The sequence below is a fragment of the Narcine bancroftii genome, chromosome 12 (genome assembly GCF_036971445.1).
Source record: "Narcine bancroftii isolate sNarBan1 chromosome 12, sNarBan1.hap1, whole genome shotgun sequence".
Taxonomy (NCBI): Eukaryota; Metazoa; Chordata; class Chondrichthyes; order Torpediniformes; family Narcinidae; genus Narcine; species Narcine bancroftii.
Window position 1 is genome coordinate 100053178 of NC_091480.1, and position 23025 is coordinate 100076202.

General features: G+C 49.1%; 1 protein-coding gene across 1 annotated transcript in view; it reads left to right on the top strand.

The window, feature by feature from the left end:
• Nucleotides 1–23025, top strand: part of LOC138746796 (voltage-gated inwardly rectifying potassium channel KCNH6) — a 43716-nt gene that overhangs the window by 16528 nt on the left and 4163 nt on the right. The window contains exons 2-3 of the mRNA XM_069905256.1: nucleotides 9903–10133; nucleotides 13771–13821. Of these exons, the coding sequence (XP_069761357.1) occupies nucleotides 9903–10133; nucleotides 13771–13821 (282 nt within the window). The remainder of the gene's footprint in view (nucleotides 1–9902; nucleotides 10134–13770; nucleotides 13822–23025) is intronic.

Consider the following 23025-nt stretch of genomic DNA (forward strand, 5'->3'; position numbering starts at 1 on the left):
CTGGGACACCTGCGTACCCGTGTTGGTCGACGTCTGCCTTCAATACCACAGTCCCCAGCAAACTCATCCACATACTTTGGGATCTTGGCCTCTGTGTTCCCTCTGACTTGTTGTTTAACAGACTGCAGTCAGTGAAGCTTCTTGATGATCGTATTTAGCATCACCACTCCTCAGGGATGTGCTCTGCCCCTGACTATGCTCCCTGTACACCCACCACAGAACAAACCTTCTCCAACCCCATCTTCAAACTGCTGACAATACGACATTCAGCAAATGTGAGACTGAATACATGAAGGAGATTGAGACGAGTGGCCTGGTGCCAAAGTCAGACAAAGGAGCTGATCAGAGAATGTAGGAAAAGAGGGGCAGGGCCTACCCTCCTGTTATCAATAGCACTGAAGTAGAGGCAGTTGATAGTTTTAAGTGCTCTGGACTAAATGCTACCAGTGACCTGATCTGGACCATTGTGTTGGTGAAAAAATTGCATCAACCCTTCTAATGTTTAGAAGACAAAGGAAGTTTGCCATGTTCCCCCCCCCCCACATCACTCAACTTCCACAGGTGCACCGTCGGATGCGGTCTGGCTGGATGCATCTCAGCGAGATACAGAAGCTGCTCTGCTCAAGATCGGAAGCTGCAGAGGTGGTGAATGCAGCTCCAAGCATAAATTTCCCCCTCTTACGTTGCCCCTCCACATCGTCCACTGCCAGAAAAAGGCAGCTCATCATGCCCTGCTCACACTCTCCCTTCTCCCATCAAGGCTGGGAAATGGTGAAGCAGCAGGCTTGAAGACAGTTTTGATCCTGCATCCATCAGGCTTCTGAACGAGCCCACTACAGTGCTCTCGTGCTGCCCTTGCTCATTCTCGCTCTGTGTTCTTTCTCTCCCACTTTGGATGGCTGCATGAATGTTACAGTTGACTTACCAGGCTGCTCATGGCAGAACCCTTCTCACGGCCTCGGGAAGAATATGACAGTAAAACCTGCTGATGCAGCAGGTGTTGTGTTGGTGCAGGGGAAGGAGGCAAACACCAAGGCTCGGGTGGAATTTGGGAGACATTAAAGTGAAGGCAGAGGGCAATGGGATACAGATAGAAGTGAATTGTGAATGAGGCTTACCTGGGAATGGTGGAATTTTTGCCAACCACGTGAGGTGCCCGGCTGAAAGATGAGCCTCTGCTTTTCAAACTGGCTTTGTTTGATTAGAACAGAATGGGAGGTAAAGAGGGATATTAAGTGGCAATGAGAAACTCGGGCTTAAAGATAACAAGACATGGTTTACAAAGTGGTTGCCAAACTGGAAGGGATCTTGTTGTCAGGAAGGCTGGCAATGTGTTGGAAGGAACAATTACCAGGTCATTGCAGGGTGTCACTTCTCACCTCTGATTATAATCCTTCTGCTTCACCACAGAAATCCCGGTGTGGACTGCAGGTTTTGTGCAGTCGGACTCCATGAAATGAAGGGGTTTGGAGGTGGTAGTTTATAATGTGTGTGGGTACTGGGAAATAGGATGATGCTTTGTAGAGGGGGGCATCAAACACGCCCATCTTACCAAATAGCTTCACATTTAATGAGTGTGGGCCACTTCGAGAAGATCAGGAACGAGCTCTACCCTCCGTAATAAAAGGAATTCTTTTAAATTGCAACGAATTGCAACGACAATGGGCGCCTCCTGTTGGAGCTCTGCGCAGAACAGCGGCTTGTCATTACAAACACCCTTTTTCAGCAGAGGGACAGCCTTAAGACCACCTGGATGCATCCCCGATCCAAACACTGGCACCTCCTGGACTACGTCCTGGTGCGAGAAAGTGACAAACGAGATGTGCTCCACACCAGGGTCATGCCTAGCGCGGAATGCCACACTGACCACCGGCTGGTTCGCTGCAAGCTCAACCTTCACTTCAAGCCAAAGCCCAGGAACAATAAAGCCCCCAGAAAGAGGTTCAATGTTGGAAAACTGCAGTCAGACGAAGCGAGAGGAAACTTCCAGGCAAACCTCAAAGCAAAGCTCGACGGACGGAGATTTTGAGCTTACCTGGTGCAGGGCCCAAGGTTAGCGCAGCGGCCAGTGCAACGCTATTACAGCGCCTGCGTCCGGGACCAGGGTTCCAATCCTGCATGGTCTGAAGAGTTTGTACGTTCTCTCCATGTCTGCATGGACTTTCCCTGGGGGCTCCGGTTTCCTCCCACCCTTCAAAGCATAGGTCAATTGGGCGGCATGAGGTCATGGGTCAGAAGGGCCTGTTACCGTGCTTTATATTTTTTTTAAAAAGTTAGATCTTTTAGTGTAGTTGAAGTTGCATCTATCAACTAGAAAGTGTCTCTTTCTACCAGAGGAGAACCTCTTTGGGGAAAGAAATCTTCAACTGGACTCCATTTAACATCTTAACACAGCAACACAACTCGGGAGATGTGGACACTGTGGAAATTCCAACACTCAAGTCTCAGGAGGGTCTCCACCTATGCAAAGAGGAACACGTTCCAGTTTACGTGCAACACATTGAGGGACTATTTTCAGCAATTCACCAAAGTCCAACAGTGGGACATGTCACCATGAGGAGGGGATTCTAAGAGCTGATGCCTACACTCGGGCAGCCAGCCCTTGAGCCTCAATCACTCACCGAGGTCGCAACTGGTCACCGGGCTCAGATTTATTTTCCAGCAGAGTTTCCAATTTCCTGTAATTTCCAGAAATCTATCAGTCTCTTCTGAAGACTCAACCTGCACAACTCTCTGGGCTTGAGAATTCCAAGAATTCACCCTCTGAGTGAAGAAATATCTCCCAATCTCGCCAAAAACAGCTCACCCTTGCTCTGGCACGAACACCAGGTCCAAATCCCATTCCCTCAGTTTGGGGCAATGTCCTTACTGTCGAGGTTGGTTGGAATTTCATGGTTCGATGAAATCCCTCCTCCTTGTGATGGTGCAACCCTTCTTCAGGACAAACTTGCTCTCCAGTTCCAACTGAAGTTTTGGAACAGTTTCCACAGCAGCCACATATCATGAGATGTGTGAATAAGTGCCTTAAGCAGTCCTCCGACAGAAGTAATTCTGCTCCACACTCCCTGTGCGACAGATTTGCTTGGGTGAACTCTCCAGGCGAAGGCTCACGAGGGCTCTTCACAATTGTAGTATCTTTATTCCTATACTCAAAAATCCATGAACAGGAGGGAGGGGGGGAAAAGGGGAGAAAATGACACTGTGTATATTCAAGAGGGAAATGTTTGTGTGTATTTTGGTCAGTATGGTTCATAGTGTGAAAAATTAAATTTAAAAAAATCCATGAACAAATGCTATAGAACATTCTAGCACAGTGCAGGCCATTCGGCCCACAAGGTTGTGCTGGCCTATGTAAACCTATTCCATAACAATCTAATTGTTCCCTCCCTCACACCCATTACCCTTTATTTTTCTTGCGTCCCTGAGGCTGCCTAAGTGTCCCTATTGTACCAGCCTCCTCCACCACCCCTGGAGATGCATTCCAGGCCCCCGCCACTCTCTGTCTGTCAATAAAAACTTGCCTCTCACTCACCTCTGGTCCTTTCTGCTGTTGCACCAGGAGAAAGGCACTGGTTGTGCACCCTATCTCTGCCCTCATAATCTTACACACTTCTAATTGCCTCTCATCCTCTGTCGTTCCAAAGAGAAAAGCTCTGTCAGCTTGGCTTCATTAGACACGTTCTCCAATCCAGGCAACATCCTGGTAAATCTTTGCCTCTCTTCCAAAGCATCCACATCCTTATTGGAATAAGGAATTTGGCAGTAGCAGCGGTATGGGGGCCTGAGGGTGCGTCACCCTGAAGGCCTTTGTAATCCCTGCCCCCATCCAGGTCTGACAGACGTAGCTTCGAAACTCTGTCTGCATGACTCTTTGCTCAGAAACTGGATTTCACTTTCCTGTGGGCTCCAGTGTTGTTTTGTAAACAGCATGGCAAATGCAGTCCACCCCCCCGCCCCCCAAAAGAAAATAAAAATTGGAGCCTACATATCGCACTCACTGTTGCAGATGACAGTAAATGCAGAAATAAATTATTCCCCCCGAGGGCAAGGATCACATCCCATGAGGCCAATCTTGTTTTGGTTACTCTGGTACTGGAACAACTTCAAGCTGGAGAGGGTTTAGAGAAGATTTATTTTTTTTTTTATTAATATTTTTATTTTTCACACCATAAATCACATTAGCCATGATATACACTACTTCCTTTTCACACATATACAGTGACTTTTTCTCCCCCCCCCCCCCTTTCCTCCCAAACCACCCCCCACCCCCCCCCTCTCATCCATTTTAGGTATACAATCTAGGTTGCATTAAGCCAGTCAGACAATGTTGTCATTCAACAAAATTACACCAGAAATTCTACTGAGTCCATTCTTTTCTTTCCTTCTCCTTCCATCAACTTAGGTAATGTTTGTCCCCGGTAGGTTTTCGCTATTGTATTTAATGTAAGGCTCCTATACTTGTTCGAATATTTCAATATTATTTCTTAACCTATATGTTATTTTTTCTAATGGAATACATTTATTCATTTAAATTTGGTAGTTTTCTTCCTTTTAATTTGGTTATGTATTCCATTAATATTTAAAGACATATAGTTCAGCGTAGCCCTTTTATATTTTGTTTATCTTCTCTTTCCGTTTTTCCATCATTACCTTTCCTCCTTTTCCATTTCTGTTTTCTTATTTTCAACTCTTTATAAGACAACATTCCTACAACATCCAACATTTTCCTTATTCTCCTATTTCTATCTTATTTATCCCCAATCTCCCCTTCACCTCCTGAGTTGTCCTTTATCCCTTGTCGGACAACCACATCTCCCCTCTCCATTTGGATTTGCGAATCCACTCGCAAGCGTCAACTGATTTTGCAGTGACCGCTATTTCCCCCCACCCCGCCTCCCCCAGAAAAGATTTCACTTTTCATATGTCACAAAGGTCACTCTTTTAATTCCCTCCTTATTCTCTCTATTCCATTACCTTCCCTTATTAATTCTTGTCTATACTATCTATATTTTCCTCTAAGTACAGATACATTCATGTATGCTCATTGTCTCTATTCACTCTTATACCTCTTTACCCGCATACATATCAATCGTGATCATTTTTACTCTCATTACCCGTCTTCATCCCTCAGTCTATTTTTGTCTTTACCCACATACATATCAATCGTGATCATTTTTACTCTCATTACCCGTCTTCCTCCCTCAGTCTATTTTTGTAATTGTTCTGCAAATTTTCGTGCTTCTTCTGGATCCGAGAATAGTCTGTTTTGTTGTCCTGGAATAAATATTTTCAATACCGCTGGATGCTTTAGTATAAATTTATACCCTTTCTTCCATAAAATCGCCTTTGCTGTATTGAACTCTTTTCTCTTCTTTAGGAGTTCAAAACTTATATCTGGATAAATGAAGATTTTTTGCCCTTTATACTCCAGTGGTTTGTTGCCCTCTCTTACTTTTTCCATTGTCTTCTCCAGTACCTTTTCTCTTGTAGTATATCTTAGGAATTTTACTACAATAGATCTTGGTTTTTGTTGTGGTTGTGGTTTAGAGGCCAATACTCTGTGCCCTTTCTATTTCCAATTCTTGCTGTAGTTCTGGACATCCTAGGGTCTTAGGGATCCACTCTTTTATAAACTCCCTCATATTCTTGCCTTCTTCATCTTCCTTAAGGCCCACTATCTTTATGTTATTTCTTCTGTTATGGTTTTCCATTGTATCTATTTTTTGAGCTAGTAGTTCTTGTGTCTCTTTAGTTTTTTTATTAGATTCCTCCAATTTCTTTTTTAAGTCTTCTACCTCCATTTCTGCTGCTACTGCCCGCTCTTCCATCTTGTCCATTTTCTTTCCCATTTCTGTTAAGGTCATCTCCATTTTATTTATTTTCTCTTCTGTGTTGTTTATTCTTTTTCTTAAATCCTTAAATTCCTGTGTTTGCCATTCTTTAAATGACTCCATGTATCCTTTAATAAGAGCAAGTATATCCTTTACCTTGCCTTTCTTTTCTTCTTCTATTTCACCATACTCTTCCTCTTCTTCTTCCTCTGGGTTGACCATCTGTTGTTTCTTTGGTGCCCTTTCCTCCTCTTCTTTCTTGTTTCTATTGTCTTCTGTGGTCTCTTCTTGCTGCAGGTGTTCTGCAGCTGTCGTTGCCGGCTGTGGAGATCGACTCCCCAGCTGGTCCCCCCTCCCGTCGGTGTGTTTTTTTTCATTCGCATCGCGCATGCGTGAAGTTTCACGCATGCGCGGTTGCGCACTTTTACTCGGCTCTGCGAGCCATTTTTGTAGTCCATTATTTACCGACCTGAGGGAGCGGGTTTCTCTCTCCGCAGCGGGCCACTTCGGACAGGTAAGGCCTTCACCTTTTTCCTCCTTTGTCTTCTCTTCCTCTCTTCTTACCGTTGCTTTCGACTTTTCTTTTTTTGTCGCCATCTTCTTTCCACCTTTATACTCACTTTTCTGTAACTTTTATTTCTGTGCCTTTGTGTTTTCTCTTGTTTTTCCCGACTTTTCTGGAGAGGGCTGGAGTTCACCGTCCGGCCACTACTCCATCACGTGACTCCTCCTAGAGAAGATTTATGAGGATGTTGCCAGGACTCGGGCGTCTGAGCTACAGGAGAGGTTGAGTTGGGGCTTTATTCCTTGGAGAGCAGGAGTTTGAGGGGTACAAATAAGGAGAGAACTAGACCGGGTGAACACATGTAAACATATATAACCATATAACCACTTACAGCACAGAACAGGCCAGTTCGGCCCTACTAGTCCATGCCGTAACAAATCCCCATCCTCCTAGTCTCACTGACCAGCACCCGAGCCATACCCCTCCAGTCCTCTCCATGTAATTGATGCTTTAAGATTAACAGTGTGTGAAACAAAATTCTGGAAATTCTCAACAGATTGGGCAATATTGATCAGGTAGAAACCATTCATCTCCCTTTGGAACTGAAAATGGATCATTTTTGGTGTAACAGTTATTACACCAGTAGCGACCCGGTTTGAATCCACCACTGTCTAAGGGATTTGTATGTTCTCCCCGGCTGCGACCCAGTTCGAATCCACTGCTGTCTGTAAGGGGTTTGACTGTTCTCCCCTGCAGCGACCCAGTTCGAATCCACCGCTGTCTGTAAGGGGTTTGCCCGTTCTCCCCGGCAGCGACCCGGTTCGAATCCACCGCTATCTGTAAGGGGTTTGTCCGTTCTCCCCGGCAGCGACCCGGTTCGAATCCACTGCTGTCTGTAAGGGGTTTGTCCATTCTCCCCGGCAGCGACCCGGTTCGAATTCCCACACTGTCTGTAAGGGGTTTGTCTGTTCTCCCCGGCAGCGACCCGGTTCGAATCCACCGCTGTCTGTAAGGGGTTTGTCCGTTCTCCCCGGCAGCGACCCGGTTCGAATCCACCGCTGTCTGTAAGGGGTTTGTCTGTTCTCCCCGGCAGAGACCCGGTTCGAATCCACCACTGTCTGTAAGGGGTTTGTCTCTTCTCCCCGGCAGTGACCCGGTTCGAATCCACCGCTGTCTGTAAGGGGTTTGTCCGTTCTCCCCGGCAGCGACCCGGTTCGAATCCACCGCTGTCTGTAAGGAGTTTGTCCGTTCTCCCCGGCAGTGACCCGGTTTGAATCCACCGCTGTCTGTAAGGGATTTGTCCGTTCTCCCCGGCAGCGATCCGGTTCGAATCCACCGCTGTCTGTAAGGGGTTTGTCCGTTCTCCCCGGCAGCGACCCGGTTCGAATCCACCGCTGTCTGTAAGGGGTTTGTCCGTTCTCCCCGGCAGTGACCCGGTTCAGACCCATCGCTGTCTGTAAGGGGTTTGCCCGTTCTCCCCGGCAGCGACCCGGTTCGAATCCACCGCTGTCTGTAAGGGGTTTGTCCGTTCTCCCCGGCAGTGACCCGGTTCAGACACATCGCTGTCTGTAAGGGGTTTGTCCGTTCACCCCGGCAGTGACCCGGATCGAATCCACCGCTGTCTGTAAGGGGTTTGTCCGTTCTCCCCGGCAGCGACCCGGTTCGAATCCACCGCTGTCTGTAAGGGGTTTGTCCGTTCTCCCCAGCAGTGACCCGGTTCAGACCCATCGCTGTCTGTAAGGGGTTTGTCTGTTCTCCCCGGCAGCGACCCGGTTCGAATCCACCGCTGTCTGTAAGGGGTTTGTCCGTTCTCCCCGGCAGTGACCCGGTTCAGACCCATCGCTGTCTGTAAGGGGTTTGCCCGTTCTCCCCGGCAGCGACCCGGTTCGAATCCACCGCTGTCTGTAAGGGGTTTGTCCGTTCTCCCCGGCAGTGACCCGGTTCGAATCCACCGCTGTCTGTAAGGGGTTTTTCCGTTCTCCCCGGCAGCGACCCGGTTCGAATCCACCGCTGTCTGTAAGGGGTATGTCCGTTCTCCCCAGCAGTGACCCGGTTCAGACCCATCGCTGTCTGTAAGGGGTTTGCCCGTTCTCCCCGGCAGCGACCCGGTTCGAATCCACCGCTGTCTGTAAGGGGTTTGTCCGTTCTCCCCGGCAGTGACCCGGTTCAGACCCATCGCTGTCTGTAAGGGGTTTGCCCGTTCTCCCCGGCAGCGACCCGGTTCGAATCCACCGCTGTCTGTAAGGGGTTTGTCCGTTCTCCCCGGCAGTGACCCGGTTCAGACCCATCGCTGTCTGTAAGGGGTTTGCCTGTTCTCCCTGTGACCTGCGTGAGTTTCTGCCGGGTGCTCCGGTTCCCTCCCACGTTCCAATGGAGTTAGTAGGGTAATTGGTCACTGGGTTTATTTGGGCGGCACAGGCTCGTGGGCCTGTTTCTGTGCTGCATCTCTAGATTACAGAAAAAAATTAAATTATTCCTCGTTTATACAGAGGGGCAGGGGAATGTTCGAGAGCAGGAAAGGGAAGGTTTGTGCTAAGGTGAAGTGGCTGGTGCAGTTACAGCTGCTGAATTACTAAAGAAGACTGAGGGGAGAATGGGCACGTGGATTCCATGTTTTGGACCAATGGAGTTTAATTCAGACAAGTCGAGTTTATTGCCATCTGACTGCAAAAGTACAACCCGATGAAACTGCTTTCTCTGGTCCTTGGTGCAAAAGACCAAGACACAACCAGACATATCGCACGACAAATATTTATCTATTCAAATAAATAAATGTTGTTTCATGAATATGAGAGTCTCGGAGGGTTAGTGTGAGCAGTTCCTTTGGTCGTTCAGCATTCTCGCTGCCCGTGGGAAGAAGCTGTTCCTCAGCCTGGAGGTGCTGGCTCTGATCCTCCTGTATCTCTTCTCCGACGGGAGCAGCTGAAAGATGCTGTGTGCAGGTGGAAGGAGTCCTTATTGATTTTGCCCACCCTCTACAGACAACAATCCAGGTAGATCACGTCGTTGGGGGTGGGCTGGGAGACTCCAGTGATCTTCTCTGTCACACGTATGGTCTGAGGTGTGGAACTTTGAGAGGTTAAATGTCAGGGGAATGAATGGCAGGGCAGAGGGATTTGGGGCCCCACTGCTCATTAAGAGCGGCCGCACAAGTAGATTGTACCTCTGGTTCTTTACATCCTGAATGTCGTACCGTTGTGTGTCCCTTTCTGGACCCAGTCAGTTGGAGCTTTCTTGAGTAAAACTCGAAAGTCTGCAGACACCATGACTGAAGTAAAACAAGGCTGTTCTGTATCTTTGCTAATTACACGACACTGGTGAAACAGCCAAGTTTCTCCACAATTGCATTTTAGTTGGAGCTTTCTTCCCCAGTTTTAAGACTTTGTTCGGTTATTAAACAAATTTATTTTAAAGCTCCTTTGACTTTTCTCCCATCTTATTTGAAGTTTAATCCAGGCTGGATTAACGTTCGGTTCCTGGCAGTCAAGGGAGCTGATAATCCTGACTAGGCAGGAGGTGATGGCTTTGATAGAAGGATAAGTTGATTCTTGTTCATCCTCTCCTAGATCGGAAGTTTCTCATCACCAATGTTCGAATGAAAAACTGCGCCATTATCTTTTGCAACGATGGCTTTTGTGAAATGTTCGGCTACTCCAGGGTGGAGATTATGCAGAAGCCTGGCACCTGTGACTTCCTGACTGGACCAGCTACCCTGGAAAGCGCCATGGCACAGCTGGCGGAGGCTCTGCTCGGGTCCGAAGAGGTGAAGGTGGAGCTGCTGTACTACAGGAAGGATGGTGAGCACATGTGGTGTGGGCAGGGATGACCAGGTTGGTGGTGGCAGGGGGCCGGTACACCTAGTCTCTTGTTCGGTGCGACAAACATAACGTCTTTCTGAAATGTGAGTGTTGCTGAAAGTCCGATTTCTAGCCGGAAGGTCCTCAGCAGGTCAGTCAGTGCCTGTTGTCAGGTGGAAGACCCTTCGTCAGAACCAGGGAAGTGAGAAAGATGGTTGGGAGGGATAGACAAGGTGAAGGGAATATCTCCTAAGGGTGCTATGTAAATAAGCGGTTGGTGAAGTCGTGTGGCCAGTAGGTTAATAGGGACCATTAGGTTGAGAACACAAAGGGACGGAAAAGGTGTGAAGTGCAGAGCTGTGGAAGGTGCCAAGCTCAGACAGCTATGCAAAGAGAGATGACAAATGTCACAGTTGGAGAACCTACAGAACTGGCCAGGTCAGGTAGACAGGCAAAGCAAGATCCCAAGTGTGGTTTGGTTAGTACAGCAGTTAGCGTAACACTGATACAGTGCTAGCAGCCGGGACTGGGGTTCGAATCTGCCGCTGGCTTTCAGGAGTTAGTACATCTGCCCCGTGTCCGCATGGGTTTTCATCCAAACGTTCTGGTATTCCTCCCACCATTCGAAACGTACCGGGGTTGGGAATATTGGGTGTAATTGGGCAGCATGGGCCAGAAGGGCCAGTTACCGTGCTGTAGGTCTCAATTTAAACCTGTAATTTGACAGGGAATCTGGGGAGTTGGGTGCTGCTCCTCATTGGGGATCTGATGTAGCGGTAGAGGAGAGTGAGGCCCAGAATGAGATGAGGAATTAAACTGATGTAGTGGTACAAGAGAGCGTGGCCCAGATTGGGAAGGAGGATTAAACTGATGTAGTGGTACAGGAGAGCGTGTACCAGATTGGGATGGGGAATTAAACTGATGTAGTGGTACAGGAGGCAATGGCCCACTTCTTTATTCAGAACTGGATAAAAGTATAGATTTTCGTGGGTCTTGAGAAGGGTTTCAATGCGTGTAAGTCACTATTGATGGATGTTGCATGCCCTTGTAGGATTCTCTAGCGCGTTTGTGTGTTTTACCCTGGATCCATGGTTGCTCTGTCCTTGAGACCAAGGCACAGTACGGCTGTATGAGTGTATGTCATCGTCGAAGGCGGTCTCCAGCACACTCTGTTGTCTCCAGGAAGAAGCATGTAGATGATAATTTGGCAGCTGGGTGGGGAAGCAGGAGACCAGTCTTGTCAACATTAACCTCCTAGGAGTGAAAACCAAAATTGGCAGATGCTGCAATGTAAAATATAACCCTGTGATGGATGGCGGATATTCCTCCGTCCCTTCTGCCTGGAACCAGCAAACAAACCCTCTCATGGAGAGGTGGTCAAAGAAGCCACTTTCTCCCGGAGGGCAAAGTTGATCGTGATTTAAAAGGATGACGTGTTGATAGAATAAAAACAATGTTTCCATGAAGCGCAGGCTTAAACTTTTAAAATTTTAAATGTTATTTGCAACCCTGTAGAAGCCGATTCTGGCTGTTTAAACCTGTGCTGCCCAATCACACCCAAATTCACCGACAGGCTGTATGTTGGAGGTAATATTGCACCCAGAGGAAACCCTCACAGACATGGGGAAAAGGTGCAAACTCCTTACAGCATGGGATTTGAACCCGGGTCTGTTCCCCAGGCCTCTGTTCCACCCACTCCCCACCTTCCTACCCTCGTGGATTCTGCAACTGTACCCCAGGCCTCTGTTCCACCACACTCCCCAGCGCCCTGACATTCACTGTGCAAGTCCTGCCCCTGGTTTGACTCACTAAAGTGCAACACTTCACACTTGTCAGAGTTAAATTCCTTGACCCTCCTTCCCAACTGGTTTAGATCCTGCCGTACACTTGGATATCCTTCCTCACTGTCCACCACCCCTCCAATATTGCATCATTGCCACCCAGATCATTAATAAAATGACAAACAGCAGTGGTCCCAGTACTGACCCCTGCACCACACCACTGGACACAATCAGAAAAACTTCCCTCCTCCTCCTAATGGGCTGCCTCCCCTTGGATCCCCAATGATTTAACCATCCAGATCACCCTGCCATGTGGGACCAGACTATCCAATTTTTTCTAGTTGCTGAGTTTTCTCCACATCTGATTCATCCCAGAAGTGGCTTCCAAGTTGTGTTGTAGCTGCTCCAGTCACTTTAGTTAGTTCCAGTTAGATTCCTACAATTTACTGGCAAATTCTTCAGTTCTTCTCATGCAGACAGGAAGGGACAGGTTAATGAACGCAGTGGGGCTGAGGATGTTTGTTTCAGTGCTGTGAGTACTGTGGACAAGGCAGGTGAACAGGGAGCCTGGATCAGTGGAGAATTGGAGAGGGTGATGCACAAGGTTCAGTCTGGAACTTGCAGGAAAGGATGAAATTGTGAGTGAGTAAATGATGACAACCCACAGGCACCAGGGAGTCGATTGGGAGCAGCTGTTATCTGATGTGGGAGTTGTATTAGATCCAACTGATCACAGTCTGGGACCAGCACAGCAAGGGAAGGGAAACTTCGATGATGAGAGAGGTTGTGAACTTCATGGAGAATAGAAAGAAAAGATGTTCGTTTGAGCAAGTTAGAACCAGGTGGGCACCTGGAGGAATGCGAGGTTTGCAGGAAAGAGCTCAATCAGAGTATTGGGAAGGCCAAAATGGACCATGGGCTGTCCTTGGTGTATATGACTTCCAAGGCATTTTATACTTGCATTACAAACAGGAGGGAAGGTAGAAGCACTCAAGGGTAATGGAGGGCCACTCGAGGTAGGACCACTCGAAGGTAATGCAGGGATTTCATGCTTGGCATCAGATGGTTCTGTTTATAAATTGGCAGGTCCGTAGAAAGCAAGGTTGGAGGTTTGTGACCGTGGCATTCTGCCGCAATTGGTGTTGACACCCATGTAGTTCGTAATATACAGAAATGAAATTGTGGGTTAGTGAACTTGCAAATGACAGGAAGATGAGTGAGTGGTGGACAGTGTAGGGGGCTATTAAAGGATGCAGCAGGACATAGATCAGTGATGACGTGGCTGGAGAACTTCATCTGGGTGAGTGTGAGGCGTGCACTTCTACGGATCAAATGTAGGGGTAGAGTTTACAGCTACAGGCAGGGCTCTTTACAAAACCTGGGGAAGAGAGATCTGGGCCTCCGGATCCCAAGCTCAGTGAAGCGGGCATCGTCGATCGGCTGATGAGGATGATGTTTGGAATGCTTAGCTTCATTAGGTGGGGCAATGAGTGTAAAAGTAAGGAGGGTGTGCTGCAGCGAAGCACAACGTTTGGTCAGGCTACACTTGGACTGTTCTGGTCACCGTATCACAGGAAGGACGTGGATAGGAGAGGTTGATCAGGATGTGGCCTGGTTTAGAGGGTATGAGTTATGGGGAAAGGATGGACAAACCTTGGTTGTTTTCACTGGGGTGTCGGAGCCTGAGGGAAGCTGATGGAGGTTTATAACATCATGTGAGGTGTTGATAGGGAGGACAATCCAAATCTTTCTCCCAGGGGAAAATCTAGAAAGAGGACATGTTTTGGGTGCCAGGGTGAGGGGGGGGTGGTGTCCAGTGAGTTTAAAGATGTACAAAGCAATTTTTTTTTATCCAGAGACTGATGGGGACCAAGAACCGGCTAAAGGAGATAGACAAAGGAGAGCAGGTACAATAGAGTGGCCATTCTCAATGCGGACCAATTCCGCCCCCACCTACCTTGGGGGCCAATCCCCCCCCACCTACCTTGGGGGCCAATCCCCCCCCACCTACCGTGGGGGCCAATCCCCCCCCACCTACCGTGTGGGCCAATCCCCCCCCACCTACCGTGGGGGCCAATCCCCCCCCACCTACCGTGGGGGCCAATCCCCCCCCACCTACCGTGGGGGCCAATCCCCCCCCACCTACCGTGGGGGCCAATCCCCCCCCACCTACCGTGGGGGCCAATCCCCCCCCACCTACCGTGGGGGCCAATCCCCCCCCACCTACCGTGGGGGCCAATCCCCCCCCACCTACCGTGGGGGCCAATCCCCCCCCACCTACCGTGGGGGCCAATCCCCCCCCACCTACCGTGGGGGCCAATCCCCCCCCACCTACCGTGGGGGCCAATCCCCCCCCACCTACCGTGGGGGCCAATCCCCCCCCACCTACCGTGGGGGCCAATCCCCCCCACCTACCGTGGGGGCCAATCCCCCCACCTACCGTGGGGGCCAATCCCCCCCCACCTACCGTGGGGGCCAATCCCCCCCCACCTACCGTGGGGGCCAATCCCCCCCCACCTACCGTGGGGGCCAATCCCCCCCCACTTACCGTGGGGGCCAATCCCCCCCCACCTACCGTGGGGGCCAATCCCCCCCACCTACCGTGGGGGCCAATCCCCCCCACCTACCGTGGGGGCCAATCCCCCCCCACCTACCGTGGGGGCCAGTCCCCCCCCACCTACCGTGGGGGCCAGTCCCCCCCCCACCTACCGTGGGGGCCAATCCCCCCCCCACCTACCGTGGGGGCCAATCCCCCCCCCACCTACCGTGGGGGCCAATCCCCCCCCCACCTACCGTGGGGGCCAATCCCCCCCACCTACCGTGGGGGCCAATCCCCCCCACCTACCGTGGGGGCCAATCCCCCCCACCTACCGTGGGGGCCAATCCCCCCCCACCTACCGTGGGGGCCAATCCCCCCTCCACCTACCGTGGGGGCCAATCCCCCCCCACCTACCGTGGGGGCCAATCCCCCCCACCTACCGTGGGGGCCAATCCCCCCCACCTACCGTGGGGGCCAATCCCCCCCACCTACCGTGGGGGCCAATCCCCCCCCCACCTACCGTGGGGGCCAATCCCCCCTCCACCTACCGTGGGGGCCAATCCCCCCCCACCTACCGTGGGGGCCAATCCCCCCCACCTACCGTGGGGGCCAATCCCCCCCCACCTACCGTGGGGGTGGCCAATCCCCCCCCCACCTACCGTGGGGGGGGCCACAGACCTTTGTTGTAAAATATTTGTTTTTTACGTAGTCGGTTTGAGAGCCGAACGGAAGAAACAAACAGGGAAACACGAGGGGCACCTGACGCTGTGAAATGCTGAAGGAGCACACCCATCTCGCCGTGTTATCGTAGATATATTGCTGAAGTTCCGTGCTTGAGGACTTCTTCAAGGAATAAGCAGCTTAAGGTGTTCTAAAGTGGAGTACACACACACATGGGCTGAGCAGCCTGTTCGATATTCCAATATTGTCAAACAATCAGCACAGTTAACAGGACCAACAACCCCAATACGAATCCACACTGTCTGAAAGGAGTTTGTACGTTCTCCCCATGTCAGCAGGCATTTCCTCTGGTTTCCTTCCACCCTTCAAAACATACGGGGTTTGTTGGTTAAATGCAGATTTTGACAACACGGGCAGGTGGGCCGGATGGGCTGGTTTCTGTGCTCTGTTGCATGAAATGAGTCTCCATCGTTGTCCTCAGGAATTCACTCAGGATAAATTGAACCACAGCACAGAAACAGGCCCTTTAGCCCTTCTAGTCAATTCCAAACTATTTTTCTGCACCATTCCATGTCCCTCCATACTCCTCCCATCCATGTACCCATTCAAATTCCTCTTAAAATTGAGCCCGCATTCACCACCTCAGCTGGCAGCTCCCCCAACTCTCTGTGTGAACAAGTTCCCCCTAAATTTTTCCCCTTTCACTCTTAACCCATGTCCTCTGGTTTGTATCTCACCGACCCTCAGTGGAAAAAGCCTGTCTACATTTACTCTGTCTCTCCCCCTCATAATTTTAAATACCTCTATCAAATCTCCCCTCATTCTTCTACCCTCCAGGGAATAAAGTCTGAACCTGTTTAACCTTCCCCCTGGAACTGAAGTTCGGGCAACATCCTAGTAAATCTTCTCTGCACTCTCCATCTTACTGATATCCTTCCTGTAGTTCGGTGTCCACAGGCAGCATGGTTCTGTAACAACGCCAATGACTGAGTTTGAATCTGGTGCTCTCTGTAAGGAGTTCGTGTGTTCTTCCCGTGTCTGCTATGTGGGTTTTCTCTGGTTATGCCAGTATCCTCCCACCCTCCAAAAAGTAAAGGGGTTTTTGGTCAATTGGGTGTAATTGGGGGGCATGAGCTCATGGCTGAAAGGGTCTGTTACTGTGCTGTATGTCTAAATAAAACTGCACGCAATACTCCAAATTTGTCTTCACAACATACAACTTCATCATAATCTCAGCAAAGATCAGACGAAAGTCTCCATCCTTCAAAGTCTCCATCCTTCTCCATAATTATCTGGAAACAAATGACATTCTGATCATTGGACCCAAAATGTTCCCCTGCATATTCTTCTGTCACCTGTCCTGTCTCGATCGCCAATGGGAGATCCAGTGATGCACTCTCACTTGTTGAGATCTTGAGAAATTGATTTAGAAAACTTTCCTGAACACATTTGACAAACTTGAACCCATCCAGCACTTTTGCGGTTGGGAGTCTAAGTGGATTGTTTCTTTCTCCCCTTCTTTGGGTGACTGCAACTAGTCAGGGCTGTGGCCCTGGCTGAAGACTGATGAACAAAGAGTTAAGTGTGGCTGTGTTGAGTGGGGGAGTATATTGTCAGTTGGTGCACAGGATCTTAGGAAAACAGCTATCCAGGCCTCTAAGGAATGCTGTGGGATGGGTCTGTGTGTTTGAGCTTCTGCAGACACTGGCGCTGTGCATTGGAGTGAAATTGTGTGGTGCCTCTGCACTTTTACCCTGGCCTCGGGATGCCAAGCCTGTAGTTTTCTCAGTGTTAATTGCATCATATAGTCAACACCACACTTCAGCTCAACAAGAGTTTTTGGAGAAAGTCTGTTTTAAATGACTGCTCTTTTCTGCAGGATTTGTTGGCAGTGAGTCTGGGAGGTTCATCATTGCCCTGTGTCTGAGGTTGAACAGACAGCTCACAAGCACAGTGCTATATCAGTGCTGGAACTGAGCCAATCTGTCTCTCACCCACCTTCAGCTAGCCCTCTCCCTCCACCTCCCTATCACATGATTTTTTTTTTAACACCTACCATTCTGACAGAAATTTGGGTTTTCTGCCCAAACATCCTCTTCTTGGGTCAGTGCCGAGAGCAAATCTGATGCTGTGATGGTGTTTAACAATGTTTTAATTTGAAAGAGTTGTATACAAAGACAAATTGTTGTTAATTATCAGGCAAGGGCTGGAATATCTGCTGCGGTTACAATCTTACAGAATAAATGTAAATTTTAGATGTACAGCACGTTAACAGGCCCTTTCAGCCCATGATCCCGGGTGCCCAATTACACCCAATTAACCTACAACCCCCAGTTTGTTTTGGTTGGGAGAGAACCGGAGCCCCCGGGGACACAGAAAGCGTTCAAACTCCTTACAGCCAGTGCCAGATTCGAGCCCCAATCGCTGGTGCTGTAACAGCGTGGTGCTGACCGCTACATTACCCATCCCGCCCCATGTTTATGGTGAAGTGAATGGGATTAAAGTCGAGAGGTTGTGCTTCAGTTATACAGGGCAGTGGCAAGGCCACATTGGGAGGTTTTAAGAGAAAATACGAAAAGAGTTCAGTGAAGATCAGAGAAGCTCAAAGGTTTGCAGACACTGTGATTGCAGTAAAAACAAAAGCTGGAGGAACTCAGCGGCCCTGCTGCCTCCAGAGGAGGGAAAGATCTACTACCTATGCTTTGGGCCAATGTCCTGTCTGCCTGTGACATCTCTGACAGAGCAGAGGAAGCTGCATTATATGGACACCAAAGGTCATACACTATGTTGGAGGATTCACTGGGAGATGGATGCTTCGTCGGGAAGACTGGATGGTGGTGGGTAAGGAAGAAGTGAGAGGACATGTGGTTACCTGGGAAAGTTCAAAAAGGGGCAAGGATGGTGAAAACTGTAGAGGGAGACGAGAGGGAGCGGTGCTTCCAGAACGTTGAAAGGAAGGGAGAGATGTGCCTGGGGGATTTACAAAGGATGATCTGTAAAATGAAGAATAGAAGACTGGAATATGCAGAGAAAGGAAACCCTCTCCTTGTTCATGGAGGAGAGGGGAGTGAGCAGGTGTACAGGAAATGCAGGAGATGTGGTCGACAACCCTGTGCATGAGGTGGAAAGGAGCCATGGTTACAAGAAGGGAATGTCTCAGAAGAACTGGTGTGGAAAGTCTTGTTATTGGAGCAGACGTGGCAGAGATGGACTGGAGTCCTTGCAGGAAGCAAGGTGGGAGGGGATGAGATGTTTGGGGTTCTGGTTCCTAACTTATCTGAAGAGATGGAGCTGGGTTGAAGAGAAAGGTTTTGGGAAGGGTGAAGACGGACAATGTGGAAATGAGAATAAGGTGGTGAAAATTTTTGAGTTGTGTGTGTGTGGAGAATAGAACATAGAAGATCACAGAAAAGTACAGGCCCTTTGGCCCACAATGTTGTGCATACAACAACAATGTAGTATTCCCTTCCCTCACACCCATCATCTATTTTTCTTCCATCCATGTGCCTGACTAAGAGCCTTTTGAATGTTCCTATTGTTTCAGCCTCCACCACTGCCCCTCGCTGCACCTTCTAGATCCCCTTTTAAAAAAGCAGCTCTGACATCTCCCCTGAACTCTCCTCTGGTGTTTGCTATTGTCGGCCAAGAAAAGGTGCTGATGGAATGGATGTAGGGTAGTTCCTGATGTAGCTTGTTTCACTGTCTGTGGAAACGATCCCCCTCAGGGTTCAGGGAAGACTCCTTGGAGACGGAGAATGGGGTGCATACACAGTGAGGGAGATCCTGTGAGGTCCCCTGGATGGAAGTGGAAAGGAGTGGACTGGGGTTGAGGAAAGGAGGAATTGAAAACCAGGTGGGGATACTCACTTGTGGGAGTTGTCGAGGTGTCATGGCTGTGCTGTGAAGGGAATGAAATTAGTGATTGGAGAGACGACGGCCTGACGACGAGCTAGTTCCCTCTGGCTCAAGGTCATCCCCACTGGCTCGAGGCCGCCCTCCGTAGAACAATTACAGCACATTTACCACTTCCACACTCCCACCACTCTCTGTGTGAAGAAATTCCCCCTCACGTCCCCCTAAACTTTTACCCTTTCACCCTTCTTCACCCATGTCCTCTGGTTTGTATCTCACCTTCCCTCAGTGGAAAAAGCCAAACTACATTTACTCTGACTGTCCCCCTCAAAAATTGTAAATCCCTCTATCAAATCTCTCCTCATTCTTCTACCCCCCAGGGAATAAAGTCCTAACCTGTTTAACCTTCCCCTGTCACCCCTGTCATTCCTCAAGTCGGGGCAACATTCTAGTAAATCTTTAGGTGCATATATTGACCAAATTCCAGAGTTCTGAATATATCTGACCATATAACCATAGACAGCACAGAACAGGCCAGTTTTGCCCTACTAGTTCTCTGCACTCTTTCTATCTTATTGATCTTTTCTGTAGTTGGGTGACCAAAACTGCACACAATACTCCAAATTTGGTCTCACCAATGTCTTACACAACTTTACCATAGCATCCCAACTCTTGAGTATAGGAGTTTGATTTATGAAGGCCAATATACCAAAAGCTCTCGTTACAATCCTATCTCTCTGTGACACCACTTTCAGGGAATTATGTATCTGTATTCCCAGGTCCCTCTGTTCTACCGCACACCTCAGTGCCTGACCATTTATCGTGTGCATCCCTTCAAAATGAAACACCTCACACTTGTCTGAATTAAACTCCCTTCCATGTTTTTGCTCCTTGCCTCCTCTTTCATTCTCCCCTCTTTGCTCCCCCCACCCCCTGCCCAACCTCCCCACCAATTTTCTTGAACACATCCAGGATGTTGAAGGTTGTTGCTTATTGTGATCCAGGAGGTTGGTGACTGGAGGTGAGTGCGCCGGTGACTGAAGAGGTGTGTTCTGCAGATGTGAGTGCACTGCTTGTTTAATGCTGAGGTTTGTACCTTTGAGCCAGTGAGAGCAACATCTGCTCTTGGGGACACACGCTTCGCTGGTCTGCCAATAGCATCTCTCCCGGTGCTGGAAGCATTGACGTACCCACCAAGGTGCAAGATAAGTCGTGACAGGATGTGTGAAGCACATGCACACTGAATAACTAGGTTCTCCACTCAACGTGGGTCCAGAGGAATCGTGCCTTATCGGCAGGGTGGAATGGGGAAAGGAACAGATGGAACTCACCCCTCTGTCTCCCTTCCTCCAATCAGCCATCTGGCTTCTCCCCCTCTCACTTCTCAGCTTCTTCTCCTAACTCCCACTTGAACCCTCTTGCCTGTTGGCCTGCATTCCTCCCCTTCCTCTTCTCCCCACCATTCTATTCAGGCACCTACCTGCTCCTCAGCACTTGTCAAAGGGCCCTAAGTGTTCACTGGCTCTAACTTGCTCCATGACCTGCTGTTTCTCCAGCACTGCTGATGGAGGAGGTGAAGCAGGGAGGTTGGACCTTGCCTAATGCACTCTCTGTGTTGTGGGGGTGTGCCTCCTGGTTTCTCTCACGGGTAAGAGCTGCGTGTATTGCCAATCACTAACTATCCTGGACAGGGACCAGTGTGAGTGCTACATTGGGACTTCTGTCCACTCCAGCGTCAGGGAAACTGTGGTCAAGGGTTGGCTCTTTGTCCTTGTTTGTCAATCATAATTCGGTGCATCAGCTGGTGCGGTCATGCCTGGGCTGTGTCCTAATACAGCAGTGTGCCGGCCTTCATCATTCTGGGGATTCAGTTCAAGAGCCGTGATTTAAAGTTGCAGCTCTATAAAACTCGGGTTAGACCACACTTGGAGCATTGTGTTCAGTTCTGGTCTCCTCATGTGAAAGCTGTGGAGAGGGGGCAGAGGAGATCACCAGGATGTTGCCTGGAATGAAAAACATGTCTGAGGAGGCAAGGTTAGTCGAGCTGGGACTTTCTCTTTGGAGTGAAGAAGGATGAGAGGAGACTTAATATATGAGGGTTGACAAGATTCTGAGAGGCATCAGTTGAAGTGGACCAGAACCTGTTTCCCAGGCCAGGCACAGCTGACACCAGAGGATGTGTACAAAGTGAAGGGAGGGAAGTTCGGGAGACATCAGGGGTAAAGTTTTTTACGCAGAGTTGTGGGGGCCTGTAATGCCTTGCCAGGGATGGTGGTGGAGGCTGGAATTTAAAGGACTCTTAAACAGGCACATAGATGGAAGAAAATTAGAGAGTTATGGGATAGCAAAGGTTTAATATTTAATTGGGGTTTATATTGGTCTGCACAACATTGTGGGCTGAATGGCCTGTACTGTACTGAGTTCTATGTTCTGATACCCCTCCCAGCACGGTCCCCTGGTGACCAGGGGAAGTGGAACCATTCACTCAGGTGCCGGGATAACTGCTTGTTCCTTTGGATGATCACATTGGTTGCAGAGGGCAGACTTCCCAACAGTTGCCACTCAAACGGTGACCTGCACAGAGTTTCAACCCACTCCGAGATTTCAGCAGGTCTCCGTGATTCTCCTCAGTGAGCGAATGTCACTATGATCGGGTTCTGTAGCCCGAGGAACTGGGTGCAACATAATCGGCAGATGATGAACTTTGACAGCTCTCGCATTGGACTCCTTGGAGTTTGGAAGAATGAGGGGGGGAACCTCACAGAAGCATTTCACCTGTTGAAAGACCTGGACAGAGTAGATGTGGCAAAGTTGTTTCCTGTGGTGGGCGAGTCGCAGACAAGAAGGCACAATGTCAGGAGTGAAGGGCTCCCATTTGAAACAGATGTGGAGGGACTTCTTTAGCCAGGGAGGGGTGAATATCTGAAACTAGCTGCCACAGGTGGCTGTGGCGGCCAGGTCATTGGGTATATTTAAGGCAGAGATTGATTGGTATGTGAATAGTCTGGGGAGAAGGTAGGAGAGTGGGGCTAAGTGGGAGAATGGATCAACCATGAAGGAATGGTGGAAGGGACTTGATGGGCTGAATGGCCTATTTCTGCTCCTTTGTCTTATGGTTGTGTGGACATTGATGGGTTATCTGGAGAAAGGGATAGCAGAAGGTTACCACTGCTGAACTGTTGGACATTTGGTTTTCGCCACAAACAAAATTGAAGTGACTGTCGATTAGTACTGGGTTGGGGTTAGCAGTGAGCCTCGCACCACCTTACCCAGGTAACAGTGGTCCATAGCACTGGGTGAAGACCCATCACCACAAATCAGCCTGCGGCCCCTCTTCATCACCCATTCACAATGAAGTGTTCCGTGACGAACAGACGGCTTTGAGAGTGACTGTTACAAACTAACCTCCTCCATCTATGGCATAAATCACATTCTCTATTACAAATGAGGTGCTAAAATTTCTTTTAAGAAAAGATATTTTCCTCAAAAAAAAATCGGGACTGGAGCCAGTGCCTGTGTTATAACAGAGTGACCATTGGTAACTTTGTTTATTACTGAGCTGTCTGGAAGCTTCAACTTGATATTTTAGAAGTTTAGAAACCAAGAGGTTGAGATCCAGGGCAGAGCAAACATCTTGCTAGCGTGTAAAAGACATTTTAATAAATGGTCTCAGTGTTCAGTGTGAACTGGCTGAGTTTTTTTCAAGATAAAGTGAGTCTCGGAGTAAACACAGAGTGGGTCAAACAGAAAACTTTATAGAGCAAAGTTACAGAACCAATGCTTTGGGTTTGATCGAGGTTTGTGAAACATGTAGGTGGGCGCCCGATTTGGAATTTATCATGTTTTGTGGCAGCTTTACAAAAATTACAGTAAATTACATTTTGGAAATAAATAAATTAGTGCAGAAGAAGAGGAAGTGAGGCCCTCATCTGTTCAGAAACCTGATAGTGGAGGGAAAGATGGTGTTTCTGTACCGTTGGGTGCTCGTCAGGCTCCTGGACCTCCTTCCTGGTGGTAGCAGAGTGAAGGGGGCACGGGC